The sequence below is a fragment of the Cyanistes caeruleus genome, chromosome 4, assembly GCF_971803275.1.
Source record: "Cyanistes caeruleus chromosome 4, bCyaCae1.hap1.1, whole genome shotgun sequence".
Taxonomy (NCBI): domain Eukaryota; kingdom Metazoa; phylum Chordata; class Aves; order Passeriformes; family Paridae; genus Cyanistes; species Cyanistes caeruleus.
In genome coordinates this window covers 24,345,277-24,370,595 of record NC_141704.1, presented here as the reverse complement: position 1 = coordinate 24,370,595, position 25,319 = coordinate 24,345,277, and the positions used below count along the sequence as shown (strand labels likewise).

General features: G+C 41.5%; 1 protein-coding gene across 5 annotated transcripts in view; it reads left to right on the top strand.

Moving 5' to 3' along the window:
• Positions 1–16,210: 16,210 nt before the first annotated feature.
• The window catches only part of MET (MET proto-oncogene, receptor tyrosine kinase), an 89,400-nt gene continuing 80,291 nt past the window's right edge, over positions 16,211–25,319 (top strand). For 2 of the 5 annotated variants that reach the window (XM_086887043.1, XM_086887042.1), the window contains exon 1: positions 16,430–16,533. Coding sequence is in view for 2 of the 5 variants with exons in the window: in XM_086887041.1 (XP_086743167.1) it covers positions 16,806–17,057 (252 nt within the window). In the remaining 3 variants the exon portion in view is untranslated. Of the gene's footprint in view, positions 16,311–16,429; positions 16,534–16,787; positions 17,058–25,319 lie in introns of those variants that run through there. The other 3 variants (XM_086887041.1, XM_023930230.2, XM_086887044.1) reach the window with 2 other exon arrangements.

Below are 25,319 nucleotides of genomic sequence, written 5' to 3'. Positions count from 1 at the left end.
AAACAGAATAAAGAATCAAAAAAATCTTTATCCGTGGACTTAAATACATTGTTATAGCTGAAACTTAATCAGAATTTTATCTGTACAAAAAGCCAAGAAATAATAATGGCAGGGATAGATTATAGCATAAGAGGTTCTCTAGGCTTCACATTGAAAGCCAGACTGTGTGTGTATATTTGTGTATGTGAGTGTTTGGAGAACTAAGCATAAAGGTAACTTCAAATAACAAAATACTGTCTTGTTAATGTTCTGATGACAACCTCCCTAGTCCCACGCTGTGCTTTATAACACTCTCTGTCAAACAAAGTATTGTTGTAATTTCCTCAGTTTATTTGAGCATTGCCTTAACCAATGTATTTCTATTTTGCAGTGCTGGGGACAGCCAGCCTTGAGATGCAGGGCCACTGTCCAAAAGAGAAGTCAGCCCCACATAGACTGCTTCCCATGTTGTGACACCTCACCTTGCAGCACAGCCACGCAGCCTCTACGTGCCTTGGACAAACCTGCTCCTTGGCAGGTAAGGTGTGCTCCTGGGGAAGGTAATGAAAATGGTGGAGGCTTCTGAGGGTGCTGTTACCAGCATCTCACTTCACCCTGCCTGTGAAGACAGCTGCACCAGAGCACAGGTCCCTGCATCCACCTACAGAGCTGCTGGGAAGCAAATACCTGCCAGCTCTGAAAAGTGCCAAGGGAAAGCTGAGGCTGCAACACAACAGTGGGATGAGCAGTGTTTGATATCTGCTCTCAGAGGATTACTGCTGACTTAATCTCTTCAATTAACACCCTTGTGGGAGGTACCTTTTTTTAGTACTTTGAGTAATGACCATCTTTCCACTCCTAGATTTTGTGCTTTGAGCAGGAAGTGCTGCCACAAGCTGATTCCAGCTGCCTTGAGGAAAATAATGGGACCAGTCAGGTTATCTGGCAGGTGTCCCCTTGGGTTCCTTATTTGCTGTTTCTTTCACATGCAGGTTTGTTTTCCATTTGAGTATCAGTCATGCTCTCAGGATGGGATTCACCTAGCAAGAATGCTAAATTTCTGCAGAGAACATGATGAAAAGTGGAGTCTGGAGAGAATGATTGTTTTCCAAAAGGCCCCATCTCTCTTCATTAACTATAGAGAGGATTTAGCTAGTTTATATTACACACCAGGCTTTTGCACTCTCAGAATTAGATAAATTTCATTTTCATCAATTACAGGAGCTCGAGCTATAGGATTTGAATTCTGAGGTGATGAGCTTTACAAAAAGCAGTTTATCAATGAAATTTGGGGGGTTTTGTCAGCTTAAAAACTCTGGTGGGTATCAACAGGAGGCAGATCCCAGTCCTTAGTTTCTTCTGAGCCCCTTGCTCTGCTCAGAGGCATTGACCAGCAGCTTCTGTCATTATTCCAGGTTTTAATCTCAGCATGTACTGGGAAATCTTCTCACTAATAACTATTTCAGCAAATACTAAGCACATAAAGGGTAATAATAGCAGAATTTTCAGAAGGTTAGTAAAAATGTTTACCAGAATATGCTGTGAAACCACAGTGGTATAAACCAAAGCTCTTATTCAAATTTTACCCCTCAGGTCCACCTACACAAGCCAACAAAAAAAAATATCCTCCTTTGGAAGTACTTTGAGAGCAAGTAAATTATCCAACTGAAGACTGCAGTTAGACCTGTTTTGTTTTTCTTAACCTGGTATTTTTCAATGAGGATGCTGACTAACTCAGTCAAAATCTGATAGTCTTGCTACTATTTTCCCGTAATTTCCCTTGAGGGATAAACAGATTTATTTTTTTTCCCAAATTGACTGGGAAAGCACAAGAGTTAGGAACTTCACAGTCAATATATAATAATATATTAATATGTATAATATAATATAATATAATATAATATAATATAATATAATATAATATAATATAATATAATATAATATAATATAATATAATATAATATTTTTATATATATATAATACATGCAATAAATTTTAAAAACAGAGGAGAAACCACTGTGCACACGTGGGTGTGCAGTTCACAACCAGCTTGAATTAATTTGGCTTAATTAATCTGAGACCTTAGTGACCAACTCTCAGGATAGCTTTGAATGAAAACAAACTCCAAGAGAAATTTGTTTAGTCTCAAAATCTGAAATATTATATTAGTTTCAAGAAAAATTAATTGGTTTTGAATATATTTGTTTATATGTGCTTCTGGGACTGATATTAAGACATGGTAGAACTATACAAATGTTTTGAATACACTAACTAGGATGATGTTTAAAAAAGAGACTAAATTGATTAGGATTTGTCAGCTTGAAAAAGTGACAACTGGAGGAAAATGTAAGGCTTACAAAGAAATCAAAATATTACAGAGAAAAAAAATGTAGGGAAAAGAATATTCAATATTTCTTAAAATACAGGAGAAGAAAATGAAATGAGAAGGCAGAGAGGTTAAAATGTACAGGAGAAGTGCTGAAGGGTTTCTTCCACAGATTTTAGTTAAATATTGGAACTCATTGCCAGAAGACACTGAAGGCCATATGTATATGCAAGTACAAAAGACAGGAAAAGCAGGTGGAAGAAATGTCCATCAAGAGTAATGAAACAAAACTCTGAGGAATCAGGAACTGGCACAGGAAGACTTCTGGGTGCAGACTGTTGGAAATTGATTTGGAAAACAGGGAAAATTTTCTTTGTATGTTTGCCTCGTTAGTCTGCTTTTCCCACAAACATATGTTGTGGGTGACTCAGAAGTTTGACGGTTTCTTGGACTTCTCTCCTGGTCCAGTGTACCAATTTTTATACACTTATGTAGTCAGTGTCTCTCCCTGCTTCTCTCTCATTCCTGTGACTACAAACACTTTCTAAAATTTCCTGCTGAAACCATAGCTTCCAAGTGCATTTTGTCAAAGCTGGTGAATTTTATGATTCCCAGGTCCATTCTTCTCAAGTTATCTATCAGGCCTTTGTCTCCACAAATTCTCCAACTTGATCATATTGAGAACTCTGATCTATATTTGTTGATACAAGCATAAGATATAAGGAGACTTCTCCTTTTTTCTTAAACACTATCAAAACAAAACCTTTTTTTAACAAGTACAAAAATGTATCTAGTGACATTCTTCCAATATCAAACAATCAAATTGCAGCAATGAGCATGCATTTTGTGAATAACAAGTACGGTGAAAGCAATTATTAAAATTAAACAGAAATCTCCTTTTAGCAATTTTAAAACTATATTTGATGGAATGCATTTTTTAGCTAGCCAGAAGTGTATGAGAAAGATACAAGAACTGAAGCCAGAACAATGTCAGTGTTCAGACTTACATATGAAGGAAGTACGAGCAACTCAAAAAGAAACCGAGAAGCGGTAAATAGAGAAAATAATAAATGCAAATAAATCACAGCTGCAGAGGGAATTACAGAAAGTTAAATGTTTGATGATGTGAAATCTAAGTAGTTTAATTCTAAGTGTTAATTATTTCAAGTGCCTTTTGCAGCATGCTGAGTTTAGTGAAACAGTATGAATCACTGTCTAGCCTTAAATATGAACCATAATGGAGTTTATTTCAGTGATGGTGTCTATTTTCTGATTTTTCTACTACAGCAGTCCTCAGGCATTGTTTATTTGGGGGATTTAAGGCCCTTTCCCTAGCTTCTGTACAGCACAAAAACTCATCTTTCACAAATGTGTTCATACCTGAGTTTAAATAGGCAGAAGTGCTATTTTTCATTCCCCTAAGGAGAAGAGCTGCCTTGACACAAATATTGATATCACTGATTATTACATCTGCCAACAGTTTGGTGTCAAAATGGATCCATGCTGCACATCAAGCTGAAGCAATGTTTTACTTGAGCTCTGCTTCAAATATTGGTTCCCACATGTATGGGATTTGGGATCCTGGTGCTGTTCTTGGTAAACTCAAAAAGCAAAGATGTCTCTGAAGTTGCCGTAATATGTTTGGGGTTTTTTTCTCATGCCTTGACTCATTAGGGAGTCACTGATGATGTGCTGAAGGAATGATACAGATCCTTCAGGAAAAAAAGAGTCTTTGGCTTTTTTCACTTTTCCTTGATTCATTTGGTCCAGTAGAATAGAGCACTTCAGAGCCCACATGCAGAAGAACACAAGCGAAAAGATTCCCCTGATGCACATACCCAGACTTTCTCAGAGGTGAATTATAAAATTCAGTTTATATCACTATGAACAATTACATATGGAGAAGTTTTTCATTGCATATAATAGCAGCCTTCAACAATTTAAGAAGAACTAAATTCCAGGTATAATTTGCAAGTATTGCTACATCTCAGTTCAGTATTAGCTTTTGTGGGTGCTGTAGAGAGAAGAATTGTCAAGTTTAGGCTACAACACTGCTTATGTGAGAATGTCTCCTAACTTTCAAACAGGAAGGAAGTCTTAGGAACTTAAGGACTTGCTTGCATAAATCGTAGTAAGATCACGTCTTTAACAATAGAAGTTTAAATGCTAACAAAAATTTTGTGGTAAGAGATGAGCTATTTTGTTGTTGAAGTGCTACACACACCCCACTATGTAAATAAGGATGATAAAATATGATCTGGATATTATCTCAGAATCCACGAGGTGGCAGTGTCATAGTTTTCTAAGTATTGCACACTAAAACATTAATACTCCTTTAAAATCATTATATTTTATGATATCACATATCATCATAATATTTATCACCTCTGGTTGAAAAATTTGCGGAGTTATTTGACACATCTCCTTTGTCTCTAAAACCTGTCAAGGAAAAATTATTTTTCTAAGAATAGGCAGAAACTGTTGTAATAAAAATATGGAGCTGGTTTCCTGTGAGGCATCTGTCATGGCCTTGGGTGTTCAGTGCTGGGGTGTCTACAGAAGCTTGCTAAGGATTCTGAACTCAGATGTGAACATATCCTGCAATCAGAACATCACATCCAAAAATCAGCCAGTCTTCCAAATCAACTTTCATAAAGACAAAAAAAAAAAAAAATGACAACTTCTCTCTATTTCATTTTTATTTAGAAAACATTGACTTTGTTATTTAGCAAAACTATTAAATGTTAGGCCTATTTTTTTGCTCATATCAGATCTCTTTAACAAAAAGCTCCTTATCTGGAAAACACTAAATTTGTCCCTATCTACATGAAAACGTATCAGCATTATGTTTTTTTTAAAAAAATAATAAGACTGCAGAACTGCTAAGAATATCTAAAGGGAGAAATACCCTTGTCCTATTCTACTCTTCCCCAGGAAACACCACATCTCTACTGTAAATGAAGGGAAAGGTCATGAAGGATTTAGCAAGTGGTTTTCTTTGAATTCCCTGGCTACCAGTGCCTTTGCACCCGCTGTGAGGCTGTTTGCAGGCTGTTTTGCTCGGTCCCAAGGGCTGGGCTTGTGGCCATCTCCCAGCTGCTGGCTCTGTGCCGAGTGGAGCCGGGTGGCCCACGTGGAGTGGCCCTCGCTTTGAGAAGATGGATGTGATTGGATAGATCACATCTGTCAGGATCCGTCAGATTCCCAGGAGGATGATTAATTAATGTAATCTTATTTAAACTCAGTACATCACTTTCAATCTTTTCTACATCCAATATGAGCTTTCCTCCCTTATTCTAGTGAGCCTTTCAATAAACACCAGGCCATGGTGGGGCCATGAGTACACGGAGCTCTTATCAGCAGAGCTGGTGCTGGGATTTCCTAGCTGCTGGGATTTCCTAGCTGCTGGGATTTCCTACCTGCCTCTCAGAGCAAAAGCTGCACAGTTGGCTAACTCAACCTGCCACTGCTTTCCAAAACAACTCTGTGGCAGCTATAGTGCTCTTCTTAAAAATTCATGTCTGTGACTGTACCTTTGTTCCCTCCTGACCACTCCTCTGTGTGATCTTCCTTCACCTCTTCTCCAACTCTCCACACAGCTCTGACTCTTACTCCCTTTCATTTCTCTCTCTCCTGAGACTATCCTGCCCATGCATAAAATCTCAGCTGTGGTCCCAGCTCTTTTGCCATTCCATACTAATGATGAATGCATGATGAAGACAAGCACCTGGAGGTGCCCACTTGCAGGTGTCCACATGTGAGCTGGCTACTCATGTCACACTGTGTGGAGGTGTAATTTACACCAGCAGCCAGGCCAGGAATCAGGCAGACATCTATAGTGAGTCCCAGCATACACAAGACACACTTTACCCTTCTACCTGAGTCAGTCTTTCATCTTCTCTGAACATCTTCCGTTTCCAGCAGCTCAGGCCAAACCTGGTTAAGACAAAGCTTTCAGCCTTTCTCAGGGCTTTGTCACCTGTGTCCTGCTGCAAGCTCAAGTCATGCTGCCACCTCAGACCTACCTGCAGATGCCCACACCTGGCCAGTCTCTAGAAATCACAGGTTCTGTCTGAGGGCAAGCTCTGCAGCCTTTCAGAGCAGTGTCACTCAGCCCTAATACTGGGCAGGGGGACCAGCAGAACCACTTCTGAATCCCTTCTAAAGGCGTGGAGGCAGATTCCCACCCAGGACAGAGGCATGCAAGGTTTACAATCAGGCTGGTGAAAAATACACCAAGGCTTGATTAGGCAGTGCCTTACTGGAAACTTTCAGATTTAAATAGCACCCTGCTCCACACAAAGTAGATGCTTATAGGCTATTGGAATTGCCAGGATATGAACAATAGAAAATAAACAGAGTGTTGAATGACCCAAAATGTCTGCAATCTCTCTGTGTCCATTTAAGAACTATCTTCAAAACTACTGTGGCAGAAGAAGATCAGGAGGTCAGCTAGATCAGGTGCCTCATTAGCCATATATTAAATGAAATTTTAGTAAAAGTGCTAATTATCACAACTAGTGAATTTTTTCCCTGTATATCTTGATGCACTTTTAATCTTAACAAAAAGACAGAATTCTAATGTGTGGTCTAATGCTACCTTTCATAACAAGAAAAAAACCAATAAGTCTAGAGTCAGGCAATTTTGGATAAATTTAGGAGCTGTGTAAGTGTTGGGTTTTTATGTTTTCAATGTGGATTTTGTTTGCTTTCTTCCTCAAAAACAAAGTGGTCTGCTTCAAAATCTCTTGGACAACTGGAGATAACTCACCAAGAATATTCCCATTGAGAGTTGATTTAAATTGATTGGTTTTGAAAATTCCATCTTTTGCATTTTCTGAGGTATTTCCCTCATAGCACTCAGGCAAAAAAAGCTGGGTTCTTCTTGTCTGACTACCTGTCTACAACTGAGACACAGATAGGAAGATGTCCTAGATTTTGAATCAAGTGTATGAAGAAAAATAAAATGCTTCATATTTTAGATACATTGATTTAAGTTCTCAGAGGTTTTTCTCTCTGTTGCTGTTTGCTATAAAAGGAGACTAGACTGAGATCCCTGGGCAACTCAAAAGGCACATGAAATGATCTGGGTCTTGCCTGGGTGAGAGGATGGCTGAGAGCCCACCTCTGACACAGAGGCCACCCCACAGTGGGGTGATGGGGCTGGAGATCTTCCTTTCCTTCCTAGAAAGCAGCAGCCTTTCCTTTTTATCTCCAGTCACACCTCCACCCCAGCCACTCCCCTGACATGTTTGGGTTGAGATTAAGCTTGTCTCCTGATTAATGCCAATAGGATGTGTGCAGTGAGACACATCGCAGCCTTCTAAGATAATGTTAACAGTTATTACATCATAATTGTCATTAAAGAGCACTAACAAATACCAGCAAAATATTTGCAAAATATTTCAGCTCTCAGAAAAGCATTAAAAGCAACTTTAAGATGTAAAAGGTCTGTCTAGCTTGCACATTCAGAGGAAATTGAAAACCCCCAACAAATGGCTATTCCTGCACTGCCCTCAGTGCAGCTCCTGAGAGTTTCTCAGCCCTGTTCCTCTGTTTCTCTGGGGACTAGCAGGACAGGCTGAAGTGACCTGGACACTTTGAAGCAGCCAGCTGACCTCACAAGCTAGCTTCACCAAGGTGAACAAGGTGACCTTCACATGGTGACCAGGACACTCAAGGCAGATGATCTAAATAATTCTGACTTCTTCCCTGTTTCTCATTAAATGGTTGCAGACAAAAATCACTGGATTTCACAAACAAGCAGTTATGTGCACACCCAGATAAACAAATAAGCTACTAATGTATAGATAACAACACAACATTGGCAAAAAGAATGTTTTCAGAATTAGCATCATAGCTCAGGGTCCCAATTTCAGAGCTGTGATTTTAATTTTATTTTCACATGAGTCTTACCTCTCTGACCTATTTGGGCATCAAAAAAAAAAACATTTTCTTTAGGATTTTTGGACATTCAGAAAGATAATTCTACATTAGACCTACTTTCATCCCTCCCCCTCTCTAGAGGTTTCATTCCTGTGTTAACTTAGTCAAGACAGTGGTTTTCTCTGTTCCTCAGTCCCCCATCGGTAAAATAAAGCTAATAGTACTGACTTTTCCCAATACTGACTTTTGGGGAGGACTAAGACAGCAGGAGTTTGAGCTGTTCTTCAATATGTTAGCATGGGAGACAGAAATAAGAGGGAAGAGCCTATGTAAAAACGAAGAAAAGAAGGGTAAAAATCTTTCTAGTCTCTTAGTTCAGAGTCAAACTTTGGGAGCAAATGTGGGAGTCAATCAAAGCTGGATTTGTCCTGATGGTAATTGCAGCTTTTATACGATCATTTAAATTGTCTGTCAAATGAAAATATTTCTGTATAATGAGCATGCTATTAAAAACACCCCTGCCAAAGTGAGGGCAGACACTGTCACCATATCTATGAGGGACTGGCACAGATTCACAGCTACCACTGGGCCCAGTGAACACCAGAGCACAACGCCTGAGCCTTCCGCAGCCCTCCACAGCAGGCTGGGCAGGTATTCAGAGTGAGTACCATGATTTAATTTGAAAAAAAAGCATCAACTTCCAGTCTCTCACTTCTGATGTACTCATTATACAGCTAAATCTCCAGAACTGGATAGGTTTTGTCCTACTGGTCCCCTCTTTCCTGCTGCCCTCTTCTTGGTGGGGTGCCTTTGTTCCTTCTTAGAGATAAAATTAAATCTATGAAAGTGACCAAAATCAGTAAGGTGTTCTTACAAAACCTACGTTTTAACTTTGAATTTTGCCTTTGTTAAAAATCTCTCAGCAGATAGAGGGAAGTGAAACATAAAATTACCAAGCTGAAGTAATCCCTTTTGGTTTGGCTCAGTATATCCTCTAAATTCCTTGTTTCGTTTGGTTTGAAAATGTTCCCAAACTCAAAGTTAAACTTTAAGCTCACCTGAGTACTTGCTGGTATGTTTAAACATGCTTTCTCCCTGTATGTTACACAACAGTGCTATTAGCTCCCAAAGGAGTACAAACAATCAAATTTTAATAATAGTATAAGGACACTCTGAATTTTTTCCTTCTTTCTTTTTTTTTGTTTTTTTGGGTATTTTTGGTGAATAAATATACTTTTATCAGTATAGATGTTGTTAAGTACACAAATATTTCCTGGCTACAAGTTATGGGTGTGCTCCTGCCTAATTTAAAATTATGGGATTTTAACATTGACTTCATTCTCCATAGTATTACATTCATAATCAGCACATGTGTCTAATTAAATAATGAAAGTTATTGAAAGGAATGATCTCCTATCAAGATCCTCATGAGTTGGGCTGTATCCTAAACCAGCCTTATGAAATAGAGCTTTTGGCAAATACCATATGCTTACATCATAATAGAATCAACTATGTTATTCTAAAGTTAACTTTAAAATGTAGATTCTTTAATGATAATGAACCAAATCCAAGCCTGACTTACAATAATTTGGCTTGGTAACAGAATACATTTCTTTATCTTTAAAAATGTATCAGAATAGGTATTGTACATAAAATGCAACACAATCTAAACCACATCTGAGAAACATCTCATGTTTAATGACATTAAGTAAAAAGCCACTATGAGATTTTAGAACTGTGCTCTAATTATTCGAGGAGATGTACAAGACAAATTTTACAAGCTCAAGGTAAAGCAACCGGGTTTTCCAAATTGACAAATAATTCTGCATTTAAGCCCCTAGACGTGGGGAAAACATAATGATGACATCTAGATACAGCTCTTCAAGACTAAGCATGTCAGGCAAATTGCCACTATAAACGACATCAGTCTGAGGTTTTGCCAAAGTCCTCCACTTTGGTAGTTACAGAAAGCTAGGACACAAGTTCCCAAGTCTGCAAACACTTGTTTATGCAATTGATTTCATTACCAAACCATTCTAAAGTGCCTCTCCTTTATCTTCTCTTGACACATAGTTAATGTTATGCCAAGAAAATATAGATTGATACGCATCTCATTTTTTTTCTGTATTCTCTGGCATTTTATGAAGTTTTATAAAGATGGTTTCCGGTTTTAAAATGCTTTCCTCTCTCACACATGTTGAAAAATAATTTCTTGATGAAAGAACCTTTGAGTTAATTTGAAAACAGACAAAGTGCTATAAATGCAAGTAAGTAAGCAGAAAATAAAGGGGCTTTTTCTCCTCAAAATTGCTGTTCCACTCCTTGGAGATAGTCCTTACAGCAGCAGTACTTTAAACAGTAGCATTCTGAGATGCTTCCAGGCAAAGGAGAAATCTGAAGGTGATGGCTCTCTTTCAGTGCACAGGAGCTCACCAAGAATATTACTTGTGTAAATGGCAACTGCAGAGCTGTGCCATGACCTGCAAGGATGAGCACAACTGTAAAAGCCAGGCTGCAAATTCCCCTGGCACTCAGCATCACCTCACTTAAGCAAGTGCTTAATTTTAGGCATCCAATTACCTCTAGTGAAGCTTATGTCCTCCAAAAGCAGAATCAGAACTGTGTTTGCTCATGCATGCTCACACGCGTGTTAGCAGAGTCACACCCTTCCCCTGCTCACCAGGTGCACACATAGCTGGAGGCAGGATTTGTTCCTGTGCTTTTAAATAGGCAGATTTTCTATTTTCAATGATCTGGATGTTGTGCCCTTTGCAAATACAAACAGCAAACTGGGGGTGGGGGGAAGGCTGCACCTGCATTACAGGAATCAGACTTGAAAGAGACTTTAGGAAACTTTCTAATAGCTAGTCCATAAATAATCCTGGAAATATAAAATATAAGTGATTTCACTACTAAACAAAAGCAACATGTCAGCAGTTAAAATGAAAAGGTGTTAGTGCTGGAATTCATTTAAAATGTACCAAAACCAATGTCAAGAAACAGTTATGCATTTTAACTAAATGTGCAATAGTGGTGAACATTTAAATATTATACATAGCAGTTTCTTCACTTGGTAAATATTTTAATTCTGAGTATCATCAGGTTTGTGTTCAGTTATGCAAACAAATCTATTCTTCCAAAGTGGCACATATATGGTACAGGGTTTGGATTTTGTCTCTGTGCTTTGCCTGAAGCAGTTCATGCTGAGCTATGCTAGAAAAGTTCTCTACAGCATGTGCTGAAAAGCATTTGCTGCTGCAGTGTGAGCTCAGTGGCTCAACCAAGGGCTACTGCACTTCTGTCATTTTCAGGGATGTGAACACGAAGACTATTCAGCTTTCCATCCCTGAAATGATTTCTTGGGTTTGCATGTTCAGAGGATGCAGGGATTTAATGTATTTCACCACCACTAGGAAAGGAGACAAGGTTCAGGTGGGGAGCAGTGAGATCCATACCATCTCCTCCCCTGCCTTCTGGAGGGTGAGGTGCCCCCTCCAGTTAAATCTGATGTAAATCTTGGCTGCTATGAGCCCACCCTCCTCCTTGGTTTCTGACCTCGTCCTTTTGCAGCACTAGCACTCACATTACTGCATAGCAGATGGATTTGAAGAGCTAATCTATCTGTAAACTAATCTTTATTCTTTTGAGTGATTAATTTTTGCTGGATTCCTGAACTTTATGTGCCAGTCTCCCACATGATCACCAAGGCTCTGGGACTGGCACAAAAAGGACACAGAGCCATGACAATCCAGATTTCAGATGCTTTAACCCCATTAATATTTTCCTCCATTTTCAAGAATTACACTTGATGCATTCACCATTTGGATTTTAGAATGGCCCAGTTGTGATGTTCATTGACAAGGAGAAAGACAAACAAGGAGGAAGACCTCATCAAGTTAAGCAAAAGGCTTCCCTTTAGTCAGAAATCGCCTATCATCCACAGTGTGATAGATGGAAACAGCTTTGGTTATGATCTGTGTTTCCACACAAAAGGAGAACTGCCCAGGGTAGATTTGTGGTTAGAGATTAGGACTTCTTACTGCAGACTTGTATTCCTGGCTTTGCAAGGGACTTTTGCAACTACCAGTCACAGGCTGAAATTTCTTCCAGTGACAATGTTGACCCTCCTACAAACAAACAGAAAGTACTTATTTAGTTTTCAGAATCTATGGCCTTAGTTAATAAATGGCTAGATAATAAATATCATAAAATGCAGTGATGATCAAATCTTTGGAATCTAGAAATCTAAGCAGCAATTCTGATATTTACCCTGGTTTCCAGAGAGGTAAACAACACCATGGGCATTTTTCTGCAAAGCCCAGTCCCCCAGTCAACACTGTCTCCCTGCCCACTGCGTGCTTTTTGAGCCCAGGAAAGACAGTGAAAGACAGATTGTGTCAGAGTGACTTGAGGGGACAAACTAGTCACAGGAAAATGTGCCTCAGGCACAAACTCTTCCCTGCGCTGCCCCTGGCATTTGCAGCCAGGCTGCCTTCCAGTGAATATGCAGGAAATACAGTTACACATTACCCCAGCAGGCTGTTGCACTGTAATTTTCCCCTTGGATCACCTGTCTGTGAGGCAGGTGAGTTGGGTGGGTTTACATAAGGCCCTTATTTTGTTTATCAACCTCCTGGGAGACCCAGACTCAGCTATTCTGAGTCCCTGTTGCAGGGTTCTGAGACAGGACCTGATACCCACCACTATGAAGCTCAGCTCTAGAGATCTTTGTCTTGTGTGTTCTTAAGCATTAAATTAATTCCTTTCCGCTGTCTTGCTCCTTCTGAAATCATTTACTCATGAGTAAGCTTTGCTAAGTCAGAAGTCTCTGGAGTCTCACAATGATATTTGCATTTTATATCTGCTCCCAAAAGTGTGAATGACTGCAGCAGAGGACAAAGAGTAAATCCTCTGAGTACCATATAGCTGTGGTGCCATATAGCAGAGTGTGGTTCTTCAGCAACACATGGTAGATTCAAATTTGATTCTGCACTTTTAGAAAATGTGGTTAGATCCAGATTTGCAGAGGTATTTAAATATATTTTTTCCTCATTGAAATTAAGTATAAATTGGATATATAAGACTATGGACCTCATTTTGCTACCTGTATTTATGATAAATAACTTCTTAGGTTCTGAACAGAAGTCACAATGAAACCTATAAAACTGAAGTGGACACTTTGGTGTGTTGAGATGCACTACTGCCAATGCACAGAAATAGAAGTCAACCTATGTTTTCATTCCTCATGTTTACACTTGAAAGTTTAACTTCAACATAGCCTTGCAATTCATTCTTCTAACTTTATGTTTGTATTCTTGGAAATGTGATATGGTTTGCTCATCAGCTTCCTATCTCAAAACACGTCAGGGCTGGAAAGCATGTGCCAGTACACTCCCCGGTGCGTTCCAGTTCCCTTACTGAACACCCTCACAGACTCTCCTTCACACTTCTGAATTGTTTTTTCCAGTGCTGTCAGCTTTCAGAAATGTGTCATACCATCTTATGCCAGACTGAAGAGGACCAGCTCCTTTTGGACAGGAGGCAGAAGTTAGGAAAACCTATAAAGAAACCAAGATGATGAATAAGAAGGTTATAGTTTCTTTTTCATCCATAACTGCACCTTAAAGGTGCTTAAAGCCTCTGAGAAGCTGTTCATGGTGCACACATACCATTACAAGCATGATGAAAGGAGTATCAGACAGTTATCAAAGCCTCAGTGCAGTGTCACTGTCTCATAAAACTAACCTAAAATAACATGGCATCAGCATGGTCAAAATGGAAAGGAAACATCTGTTTCTCTTTTTTATGTTAGTGACAATCCATTTGTTAGCTTTAGAATAGCACAGGCTGTCCCACTGATAACAGCCTGGGCGCTGGCTGTTCAGCCCAGGCAGGTGCACAGCGAACTCAGAAGCAGACTTAGAGCAGAAAACATGAGGGGCTGGCCTTAGGATGAACTCTGGATTGAAATCTTTACCACTTTCTTTCAAAACCTTTACGGGAGATTCTTCCAAATCTGGTGTGGCTGTATGGGTGCACAGTGATCACTGTGAAGCCCAGCTTGCAGTACAGTCTAATTGTAGCCATTCTTTTCCCTGGTGGGTCTGGCACTGTGTCTTCCTTTTCTAACTATTGCTGAGTATTAATTGAAATAAAGGTTATTGAAGTAAACAGATTTCCAGAGACTTCAAAGAAATTAAATTATGTAAGTCATGAAGTTTAACAGAGACAAGTGCTGAATTCTGCACCTGGGATGGGACAACACTGGATGTGTGAACAGACTGGGGAATAAGAGGTTGGAGACCAGCACTGTGGAAAGGGACCTGGGGGGTCCTGGTTGATGGCAAACTGAATTTGAGTCAGCAGTGCCCTGGCATCCAAGAATATCTGTCCTGGGGGGCATCAGGCACAGCATCGCCAGGTGGGCAAGGGAAGGAATTGTCCCGCTCTGCTCTGAGCTGTGGCAGCCTCACCTCGAATGCTGGAGGCAATTTTGGGTGCCACAATGTAGGAAAAATATAAAGCTGCGAGAGAGCATCCACAGGAGGGCTACAAAGATGGTGAAGAGTCTTGAGGAGAAGCCATATGAGGAGCAGCTGAGGTCACTTGGTCTGTTCAGCCTGGAGAAGAGGAGACTGAGGGGAGACCTCATTGCAGTTACAACTTCCTCTCAAGGGAAAGCCGGGGGGCAGGCTGCCCTCAGTCACACATCTGTTTTTGCACAGAATCAGCTTATAGCAAGGTTAGATGTCTTTATCTCTAGTGCCGGCAAGTCCATAGGAAAGTGGAGACGGATAAATTGTGAAAGTGCTGAAGACTAGCAGAAGGCTGGCTAACTGTTCTTTTAAAACAATTTGTGCTGATGTACAGCTTTGTCTTTGTACACACCATGGTGACATCCAAGGCCTAAAACAAATACATACAATATTTAATTTTCCTTACAGAACGTTTTGATGTAAGGTCTGACATTTTTCCCATGGTTAATCATGAAACTGGGCAGTGTTTCTTAGAGTTCCTTCTACTTCACTCATGAAAAACACTCATTGGTTTAAATGATATGATTAAGGGGAGCAGAGATGGGGCCAAAAAAGGAAGCAAGCAAAGGGAAAATAGATGTCTCCAGGAACTTCTATTGGAATATGGAGCCTTTCACTTAAAATCTGGTTTAAATCAGTAGCTGCTGAAACTCGTTACCAGAAAAAAAGATGCATCCTTTGCTGCATGCCCCAGTGTTGAGACTTGCTGTCTCTCAGCAGCTCCACAAGTGTACACTGCACAGGCAGTATTGCTGAGTGACTCAGTTTCTCAGCACCTCTGAAAGATGAAGTCATCATTTGCTTTGCAAACCTTGTGAGGGAGAAACCCCAACCTGTGCAGTTTAGTACCCTGTAGGAAGCACATAGTGGGGGACACAGCCGCTTATCCGTCTGTATAAACTGAGGTCATTTACTTGAATTACCTGTGGGTAGACATTTAAAGCACAGTCAGCACTGACCATGATAGTGAAATATGGGCTAAATTGGTTCACTACTACACAAGCTGGGGGGGGGTCTGAGGACAAGCCACGGGGTGTCCAAACCTTGACCTCTCAGGGTGAGGCTTTAGCATCAGTCAGGCACTGACACCTGATGGGGGCTGCCCAGAGGTTGCGAGTGAGGAGGGAGGCTGTGCCCGCACACCATTGGTGTCCACTTGGCCTGGAAACGCCGAGGTGCAGGGTAAGGTCCACTAAGGGTCCCCTCCTTCCTTTCCCCATCTGGGGAGTGACAGCCATCCCTCCTGCCCCCGGGATGGGGGCGCCTGGCCGGGAGGGACGAGGGGAAGAAAGGAGGGGAGAAGGAGCGGGAGAAGGAGCGAGAGAAGGAGGGCCCCCCCCCCCTCCTTCCCCCCACCGAGCACCCGGGCTCCTGCAATGTGGTGAGTCACAGGCAGGTCAGGACCGCGCCGGAGGGGCGGAGGGAGCGCGGGGACCGGCTGATTTACCGCTGGGAGCCGCCACCAGCGCGGCGGAGGCGCCGGAGGGAAGGGCGCGGAGAGCCGCCCCGCAGCCCAGGTGCCGTGCGGGAGGGAGGGAGGGACGCTCCTGCCCGCCGGGGCGCGCAGCCCCTGCCGCCCCCAGGTAGGGACAGCGGCGCGGGGCTGGGCCGGGGGAGCCGGAGCCTGCGGGGCGGAGGGCAGCGGCAGAGCGGGGCCGCGGAGGTGCGTCGGGCTGCGCCCCGCTCCGCCCCGCCCGCCCGGGCTGGGCCGGCTGCCGGGCCAGGACCGCCGAGCCAGCCCAGCCCGCCGGGGCGCAGCGCTCGCCCCTCCGGCGGTGGTGCCGGCGCGCAGCCCGCTCCGCTCCGGTAAGGACCGGCACCCGTGGGGGGACGCGGGGAGCGAGATGAGCCGGGAGCGGGGGAGGACGGGCAGCGGCACGGTGCTGCGCTGCGCCCCGCCCGGGAACTTCGCGGGAGCCGCTGCTCTCCCGGGGCGGGCCGGGCTCCGCGGGGGCAGGTGACAGCGGTGCGGGACTGCCCGCGCCCCCGCCCCGGCTCCGCGGGGCGCTGGGACCCGGGAACGGCCGCGACGCCGCTGCCGCGGGCGGGGCAGCGCTTCCCGGGCAGCGCTTCCCGGGATGCTGCCGGCAGCGGCCCCTCGGCTGCAGCCTGAGGCGCTGCCCCTCCCGGCCCTTCCCTCCCGGGGGAAGGAGCGCGCCGCGGGGCACTGTCCGGCACTGCAGCCTGGAAGTTCCAACTCGGAGACGGTGGCTCCGCGCTCGTGGTGGCCGCTCCGACCGCCTTCCGTGAGGCGCAGGGTGAGCCTGCGGGATTCCCCAAGTTGGGGATGTGTACTTTATGGTTGCGCGGCGTTCACAGTTTTCCTTGCGGTATGGCTTTTTTTTTTTTTTGGTTGTTGGATTTGGGTTTTATTACCCATTTTTAAAAGCGGAATTTGCTTCGAACGGTAAACAAATCGCAAAGGGTTCATATAATGGCATTCCACCACTGTTTCCATGTCAGCATTAAATGATGTGGCTTTAGGCTTTATAAATACTGAATGCACTCCTTAGAAATTGGAAGTTTTGCACTTACATCAATAGGGATTAATAATCAAATATCAGTGTTGTTTAACAAACTGTGCGTTTGTAACCTGTAGGAGGTTTATTCAAGCTGCAGTTCATACTTTTCCCGAAGAACCTATGCGCTGTGTGGTAGTTCATTTGCTTTCATCCCACAGGTGCTTTTTTCATTGTCCAGCTGCAAAAAGAGGATGGTGTCTCTTTTTTGTTGTCTTTTTATTTTAGATCTGAGAGGTTTCGATTCATAATCAGTCAAGAAAAAGTATCTCACATGTTTCTCAGAGAGCTGGTTAAATGTTTACAGATCATACACTGCCAGAGCAAAAAGCTAGCCTTTGGCAGGAGCTGCATGTTGAAAACAAAGTAACTTGGAGAATGACTGTATCACTTGTTCTTTGTGCACTAATCCTTCTTCAGCACTGTATGATTCTTTTTCTGTCTTCTGATACAAACTGAATCATTTGGAAACCGGGATATTTTGTAAAACGTTCATCTCACTATTTACAGAAGACAGAGTCAACTTCTGTGCCTTTTGGTGGGGAGGGAATGAATTTTCTTTATTATCCTATAAGGATTTTCTCATTTCTCTCTCTCTCTCTCTCTTTTTTTTTTTCCCCCCTTCTCTTCAGAGGTTAACCACTGCATAGCAGTTCTTTATTGGTAAGCTAAAGTGCACATGTTGTGGCTGGAGAGGGGTTCATAGACGTGTCGTTTGCTCAAGTGTAGATGACAGTGCAGCCATAGATGGATGGGAGCTCACTGAATCAGGGCAAGGCTGACAGAAATCCAAAATTCGGCAGAGGTTCAATGAATGCAAAACAAAGTAGCAAGTGCTGTTTTTCCGGGACTGCCTTTACCATCCTGATTCTCTGGCATTTATGGTTTTCTGGTACCTTAGCTGATGACCTGTAACCTCTTCTTGCTTGTCCAATGCAGTTGGAGGGGACAACCCACCTACTCTTATTATTCTATGTTCTGCAAATTCCTGCTGTGTATTGTTCAGCTCAGATGAGAAATTCAAAGCCTGTTGCCTCCCAGATCTGGCTACCAGAACTCCAGAGACTAAGTGGCACAGCTGGCTGCAGTGCAAGAGCAGCAGTCTAGCCTTTGCAGCCACAAAGGGAACCTGATGCCGGCAGCCTGCTGTGCTGGGGTAGCCAGCGAGCCAGAGCTGCAGCAGTGGGAGTCACAGAGCACTGGGTGATCTGCTTTGTGCCACGATTGCTTTGTGGTGGGGATGTGTCTAGACTTTATTTGCTTCAGGCAGAAAGCAAGGAGAGGTCCTGCGTTTCCATCTGTGTTTGTGAAATATCTAATGTAAGGGGAATCCTGCTTGAGCTCTCTCAGCACTACACATCATTTCTTGAACAAGAAAGGGACAGGGTAGCTGAGCAGCATTCTCTGAAAATACAGAAACACAAAATTCAATAGAGGGTTACAAAGATCTGTCTGGTGCAAAGCAGAAGGAATGCATGCAGTGTGTGAAACTTCAAAGATGCCTTCCTAAGATTTTGGGTGGCAACGTCACTTCTGTGGTGGGTTCCTGTGTAACTCTTATGTCCAGGCTTTCTACCTCCCTGTTGCTACCCTGCTGTCTCTCCTTTGAGCTGGTGGCACAACTTCATGTTTCATTAGGCTGTTACCCTCAGCTGAGCCATCAGCCTGTGCATCTTGTCTGCTGTGGCCACAGTTGGTGATTTTGCTCCCTACGCAAATGTTGTATTTGGTAATTAAACCTGTGCAACGCACCACTGGTGGTCACACCACGTTGCCCCAGGCAGCGTGCCATCACCAAGGAGGCAGGGCCATAGCTCCATGCAGGACTCTGAGGATAGAATCTTCTTGCTACAGCCAAGATGAGGAGGTTTCTGTTGTTCTCTTACAAAAATGTTGTGTTTTTCTCAGCAGTGGCTTTAACAATCTCTGTCTCATACATAGCAACTGATGCAAACATGTTAGCAGAAGCCATTTTTAAATCAGTTTCCTTACCCAGGGGAAATGTAGTATAGACAGGGCCTTCAGGAAACGAATAATTAGGTGACCTTTTTCCCCCCAGAATATCAGGTCTGTTTTATGTAGAGCTGTTTGAAGTCACACAAATTCTCATTACTCTCCAAATCTCTAACCTTGCCTTGTTTAAGATACCTTTTAGGAAATCAAATCAGTGTTTCAATCTAATTTCCAAAGGCATTCAAACACATGGTATGTGTGCTAACTTGTTTCCTCTAGCATTAACAAATCTAGCAAATTGCCAAGCTATTTGCCTTGAGGAAAACTATGATGTTGTACAAGAAGATAAAGTATTTTTTTCCATCCAATTTTAAACATTAGAAAAAGAAAAGAGAGGTAAAGTTATCAGACCACATTAGTCCAGGATATAACTCCTTTGATGCAAGCAGTGTTCCCAAGTAGATTGCCATGGTTTTTGATCTGTTCTGGGACTTTTTAGTCACGCTGTGATCTTTTTCAGTCACTTGATGTGCCTGGATGGTGACTGAGTCCCCTTGGCTCAGATGAACTTTCACTGAATTTGATGCAATTGAGTATACCAAATATGAGAGTAGAAAATATACATGGAGATAAATAATTTGAGGGGCTTATAACCCTCAAATTTTAAGAATTTTATAATGCTTATATTTTAAGGAGAGGCTGTGTACATAAGCCAGGCATAAGAGTGCACATGGTGCAACAGAAGCAGTGAGTGGTCTAAAACCTCTCCTCCCAACATGCCAGTCTCCAGGGAAGCAAGTGCTCCAGAACATTTAATTTTTCAAGCAGTTGTCAATAACAGAAGAGTTTCTGCAATGCTGAGGAGTTTAATAATCTCAAAATTCTTAAACAAAATGTTTTTGGTTTTTTTCTTTGTGCATTCTATAGCTCTGATAGTTCCTTCTGCTTATCCCAAGAAAATGAACATGAAATTGTCCTTTTGTATGGAAGGCAGCAAAAGGTTCTTATTTGAATTAGTGATAAATTTGGTTGCAAATGCATGTGGAAGGAAAATTGCCAAATGCTTTCAGAAGATTTTCATTTTGCTCAAGTGTTCACACCATGGCCATCACCATGGTATTTGATAGCTATCCACTTTGTTGTGTACATTGCAGCTTCAGCCTCACATTGAAGGGTCACACTGACATATCTTTTTTTCCTGTAGTTATACAGAAATAACAATTTTTTATGTAAGTTACTTTCCTTTACTGCAGGTCTTTCATTTTGATGTTTATCCAGCTAAACAGTATCAGAATATTTTTTACATGTATGGTTATAATTTCTGTGAAGAATCAATGACCTAGCTTGATAAATTTAAAAGTTCAGCAATAAACCTAAATATGTGACATTTATTGAAATTCATTCTTTGCCATGGAGCTACTTTCTTTCAAAAATATTGAGAATAGTAAGGGATTGCATCTGCAATTGGATTAAATCTATAGTTGTTACCGTTTGCCTTCTGAAAATTGATTCCCTCCCCTCCCTGTCCCCCAGCTTGACATGCTTATTGATTAAAAATTCTGCACAGGCCTAAGCCAGCATATATTTGTTAGTGTTTGTGTGCTTCCCATGCAAGTTCAGACAAGCTTTCTACTTGGAAGCCAACTATATTCCTAAACTATTGGAAATGGTAAGGTTCCTTAGTAATTGTTTTAAACTATATGATGACACATCTTTGAACCCCATTGTATGAAGGGAAAAATACCTTCTGACTGGAGAGAGGTTTCCTGTTTATGTGTGTGTTTGCTGGAATTAAGCCTTCCCCTGTGTGTTGGCTGAGTATTTTTTTGTAATCCAAAATGGCAACATGGCAAATCACCTCCAGAGTTTATTTTTTGGACAGGATACAGGTCTTTTATTTTCAAAATAGCACAGCTCTGGAGTGGATGATGAAGCACAGGGGCCTCTCAGTTACACTTCTACAAACAGATTCAGTTAATTGAGGAGGCACACTTATAAAGACAGCTAGCTTTAAGCAATCAGTAATTAATTTTTATTGACAATTTTATACAACGTAAGTTGTTCACTTCCCACACAGGAAGTGTTTTGCTTCAGGCAGATTTTCTTTCAGCATACGGATATGAAATTTGGCAAATGTATTATTTATTTTATAAAATGGCTAGAATCATAGCTTTGGTTGTGACTGAAGAGTCACATAAAATTTTCTGCTTCTCTTTAGAAAGAGCAGGCCAGCAGGTGGCCTCCAGGTGGTAGCCCTACTGCAGGAGGATGGCGTGTAATACCTGAAGGGTTTTCAGCTGTTTAGATATGAGCAGGTGACCAGAAAATATAGCATATATTATACTCTTGCCTCTTGGTATCTGGGGTGTGTAGATATGTGGCCTTGTGGTGTGCCCTTACATCCTACCTGCTGTAGCTGAACCTCCTTCAGAGGGGAGAGGTGATGAGACTCAGAGAGGCATTTTGCCTAGAATGGTGATCAAGCTGGGCCACCGTGAAATTAGGCAATAAAGTTACAGTTATTTGTGAGATACAGTGTTAAGGTTTCTGGTTTGCATCAAATAATGCTCTTTTTAAACAACTGTGTGGGCCTGGGAGAAACCTGGACTAATGGACTGATTACACCAAGCATTTGTTAGGGATGAGAGCCACGTGGCCCTGGTGTGGGATGTCCACACCCAGCCCCAGCTTTGCCGGCTGCTACCCCTGCCCACATCTGGCAGAACATGCCCTCAGCTGAATTCCAGTCCCTTTATCACCCAGTGCAAACACCCAGGCCTACAACAACACCTGTGGGTCTTAGGAAACTGGCTTTTTTACCTGTTTGTGTGGTTGTGCTACTTTCCTGGTAAGAGCCCTGAGCAAGACTGTGGCCTCGTGGTTGTCCCTGGGAGTTTTGCCACTGACTCTTCATGGACACTGGACTTAGGTCTGCTTTTGTGTGTGTCTGCACATATGTGTTCATATTTGAAAAATGGATTTTCTCTTCTTTGACTTTAATGGAAGGTCGATGTATCTTTTTTGACATGAAATTTTTCTCATTAGTAGTTGCACAAATTGTTAAGACCTGGAGGAACTATCTATTTTCATCTAAATTTTGTGGAAACAAATTCTTTCTGAGCATGTTTAGGGTTAGGGTTAGGATTATGAGTTTGATGAAAACAATTATCATCTACAGTTAGAATTCCAAACTTATTTAATGTTTCTTAACTTAATGTTTCTTTTGTTTCTTCATTTATTCTTTAGCTTGTTTGAGCTGCATGCTGAACCTCACCTTTCTTTTACTTTGTTTTGAAGCTAATCTAGCTAGTGTGATTTCAAGCTTGATAGAGGTCTATTGTGCCATATGAATGCCTAGAGACATACATGACTTTTTATTGTTTTGTCTTTAGCTGTATCATAAATAAGTGTGCATTTTGGATTGGTTGACCCAAACTAAATCACCTGAATTTTAGGGCCATCAGAGATATTTATTAAGACATTGGGGTTTGTTTCTCCCCTCCTACACACCCACATCATGGATGATCCTGTGAGGATAAAAGTAGCAAGTTTCCAAGTAAGCCCAGCATTCCAAGTAGGCCCAGAGAAAAATCCCAAATCTGGATTGTCCCAAAGCACCACTAGAAAAGGACAAGCTGAAATAACTCTACAAGCTTCCTTTGTCTTAGATATATGCTGGGGTAACTCTGGCTTGGATTGCTCTCTTTGTGACTGTTCTACATTTAAAATTGTATTAGGATTTCTGTTATGGGAATTATATATCCTTTTATCTGTTGCTATTATACATCCTGTTATATATCTGTTAAGGGTGTCTTTATATGGGTATTATTATATATACTTTCATGTGTCTTCTCATCCAAATAGATCAGATTCTGTTAGCTCTAAGAAAGCAGGATAAAAGAGTGAGGCAGCTTTGCTGAAGACAATGAAAGGTGTTGGTAGTTGAATTAATGTTAAAAGGTGATTAATTACCCTCTCCTGATGTCACTGAAAATGTTAAATTAATTACTTTAGTTATACTCAGTTTTCCTGTCTGCTTCTAGAGAGTGGGGTACTAATTTTACATGTTATATATTACTGTCCTGTAAAACCTTTCCTTCAAACTCTTTAGGTTTATTGCTTTTGCTCTTTGGATTAGAGGCCAATATTTTTCCTGAGGGAAAATATTTCTTTTTAATACTCAGAATTCGATATAATTCTTACAACTGCTCAAAGCTGAAGTAAGAAAAAAAAAATACAATTGCAATATTAATAATCTTTTAAAGAGTAGGTATAATGCAAACAGTAATGGGCTCCAGTAAGCAGTGAGCCAATGTGGAGCTTCCTGTGTGATAAAGCTCTTCTGCATCAGAGAGAATAATCCAAATTTCACCCTAAAAAATGTATTTATCATCCATTTAGATGAGTGGAAAATGTTGTTCATGTTTGAAAATGCAATTTAGCTTGCAGCAGACGACTGAAAACTGTCTTAGCTCTTGTTTAACTCTTCTGATGAAGGAAAAGAAAACTTCGATGAAGGAAAACTTTGAACACTTTTCTTTTGTCTTCCTTTCTTTTGTTCAAGGATGAAGTGCTGTATGATAATGAGTTTTATCACTCTGTGTGTTTGCAGCACTTCCAAATAGTAAAAGGGGATGTTCCCCCAGCCAGGATGTAGGTGCCTTTAGTAAAACTCAGGGTGTAAATTATATCACCTTCAGTGGAAACTATGCAAGAGTTGAAAACAGACAGAGGACCCAGATGTGAACTGTGTCTTTATGCTTTACTCTGATTTCTTAATTTCCTAGTATTTAGGGTTTATTAAGCCTATTGTAGTCAGAATCTGAAATTCCCAAATGTCTGTTTCTCTTAGTGTTCCAAACACTGGCCTTACCAACAAATTACCAGAGCACACGACGTGGTGGCAACATTTCACTGTGTCCTTTTCCCTTCTAAGAGGATTAAATAGTTTCTTTTCTGGGAATGTCCTCTCCTGTGACATTTTCAAGATCTTGTCAGTTCCTCACTATAAATTTCCACAATGGGAAAATCCTATTGAATCTAGCAAGGGAATCTTACTATATGTTTCTGAATTATTCTATGAAATTAAACATTCAGCCTGTTTGTGCTTCAGAACTGCATGTTAAAAATCTCATTACATTTTATCTTCCATTAAATCCCATAGAATTCAGTTATTATTTCTATCAGATTCCATTTGATTTTTGTCCTTTTTATCCTGACCTTATGTATACAAAAGAGAGGAATGACAAGGCTTGTCCATTTGAGAGAAAGGGACGATTCTCTCCTTCTCCTGGTTATATTCAAAAAGACCTAACCAACAGCAGTCACCTTTTTTTTTTCCTGGTTGACTATGGAAGGCTACATGAGAGGAGGTGTTCTGAATGCAGAACATGCTAATAGAAGTTGAGAGAGGTGAGAGCCAGACAGAAGGTAAGTATAGCCAGCACAAGCTACATGAAATCACAAAAATCATTAATGACCTAATTGCAGGTCCAAGTTCTAATTGCAGAACTGAAGCCCATATTTTCATGCAGGGCTAAAGAAGGGAAAACACCTTGTGTGGTCTTTTTCAGTTAGAAGGCCTGTTTTCCAGTTCTGTGGAGTTTTCTCTCCTTCCTCCTGAAAGCACATTTACAAAAATAAGTATATATTTGCTCTTCTTCAGATGAAAGCTGCCATGATAAAATCAGATGGGGTACAGCTCAGAGACAACTTTGCTGCTTTCTGAAGATGGCTGAGGTGCATTTCTGTTTGTTTGTTTTCAAATTGAGAAATTTTCTCATATAACATGCTTTGAAAGATTTTCTTTTATGCAAATAATGCCACAATTCTCTTCTAAGTGAAACACAAGCTGGGCCAACCTCTGTCTGCAGGTAAGCAGGAATGGCTGAAAAGTTCCTCTCACTGCAGTGGGAGAGATCCCTGCTTATCTGAGCAGAGTATGGGCACCCAAAATCCCCTGCAGGGCACAAAAATAAGGTAACAAGCAGCAAATTGTTTCCACAGTACAAAAAGCCTTTCAGGAGGCAGCAAGGAGCAACAAGAGGTGGCTTAAAAATAAGAAAGCACCCCTTCCCCATCTGCAAGAGGGAAATCTAAAGTTATGTTATTTACCGAGAC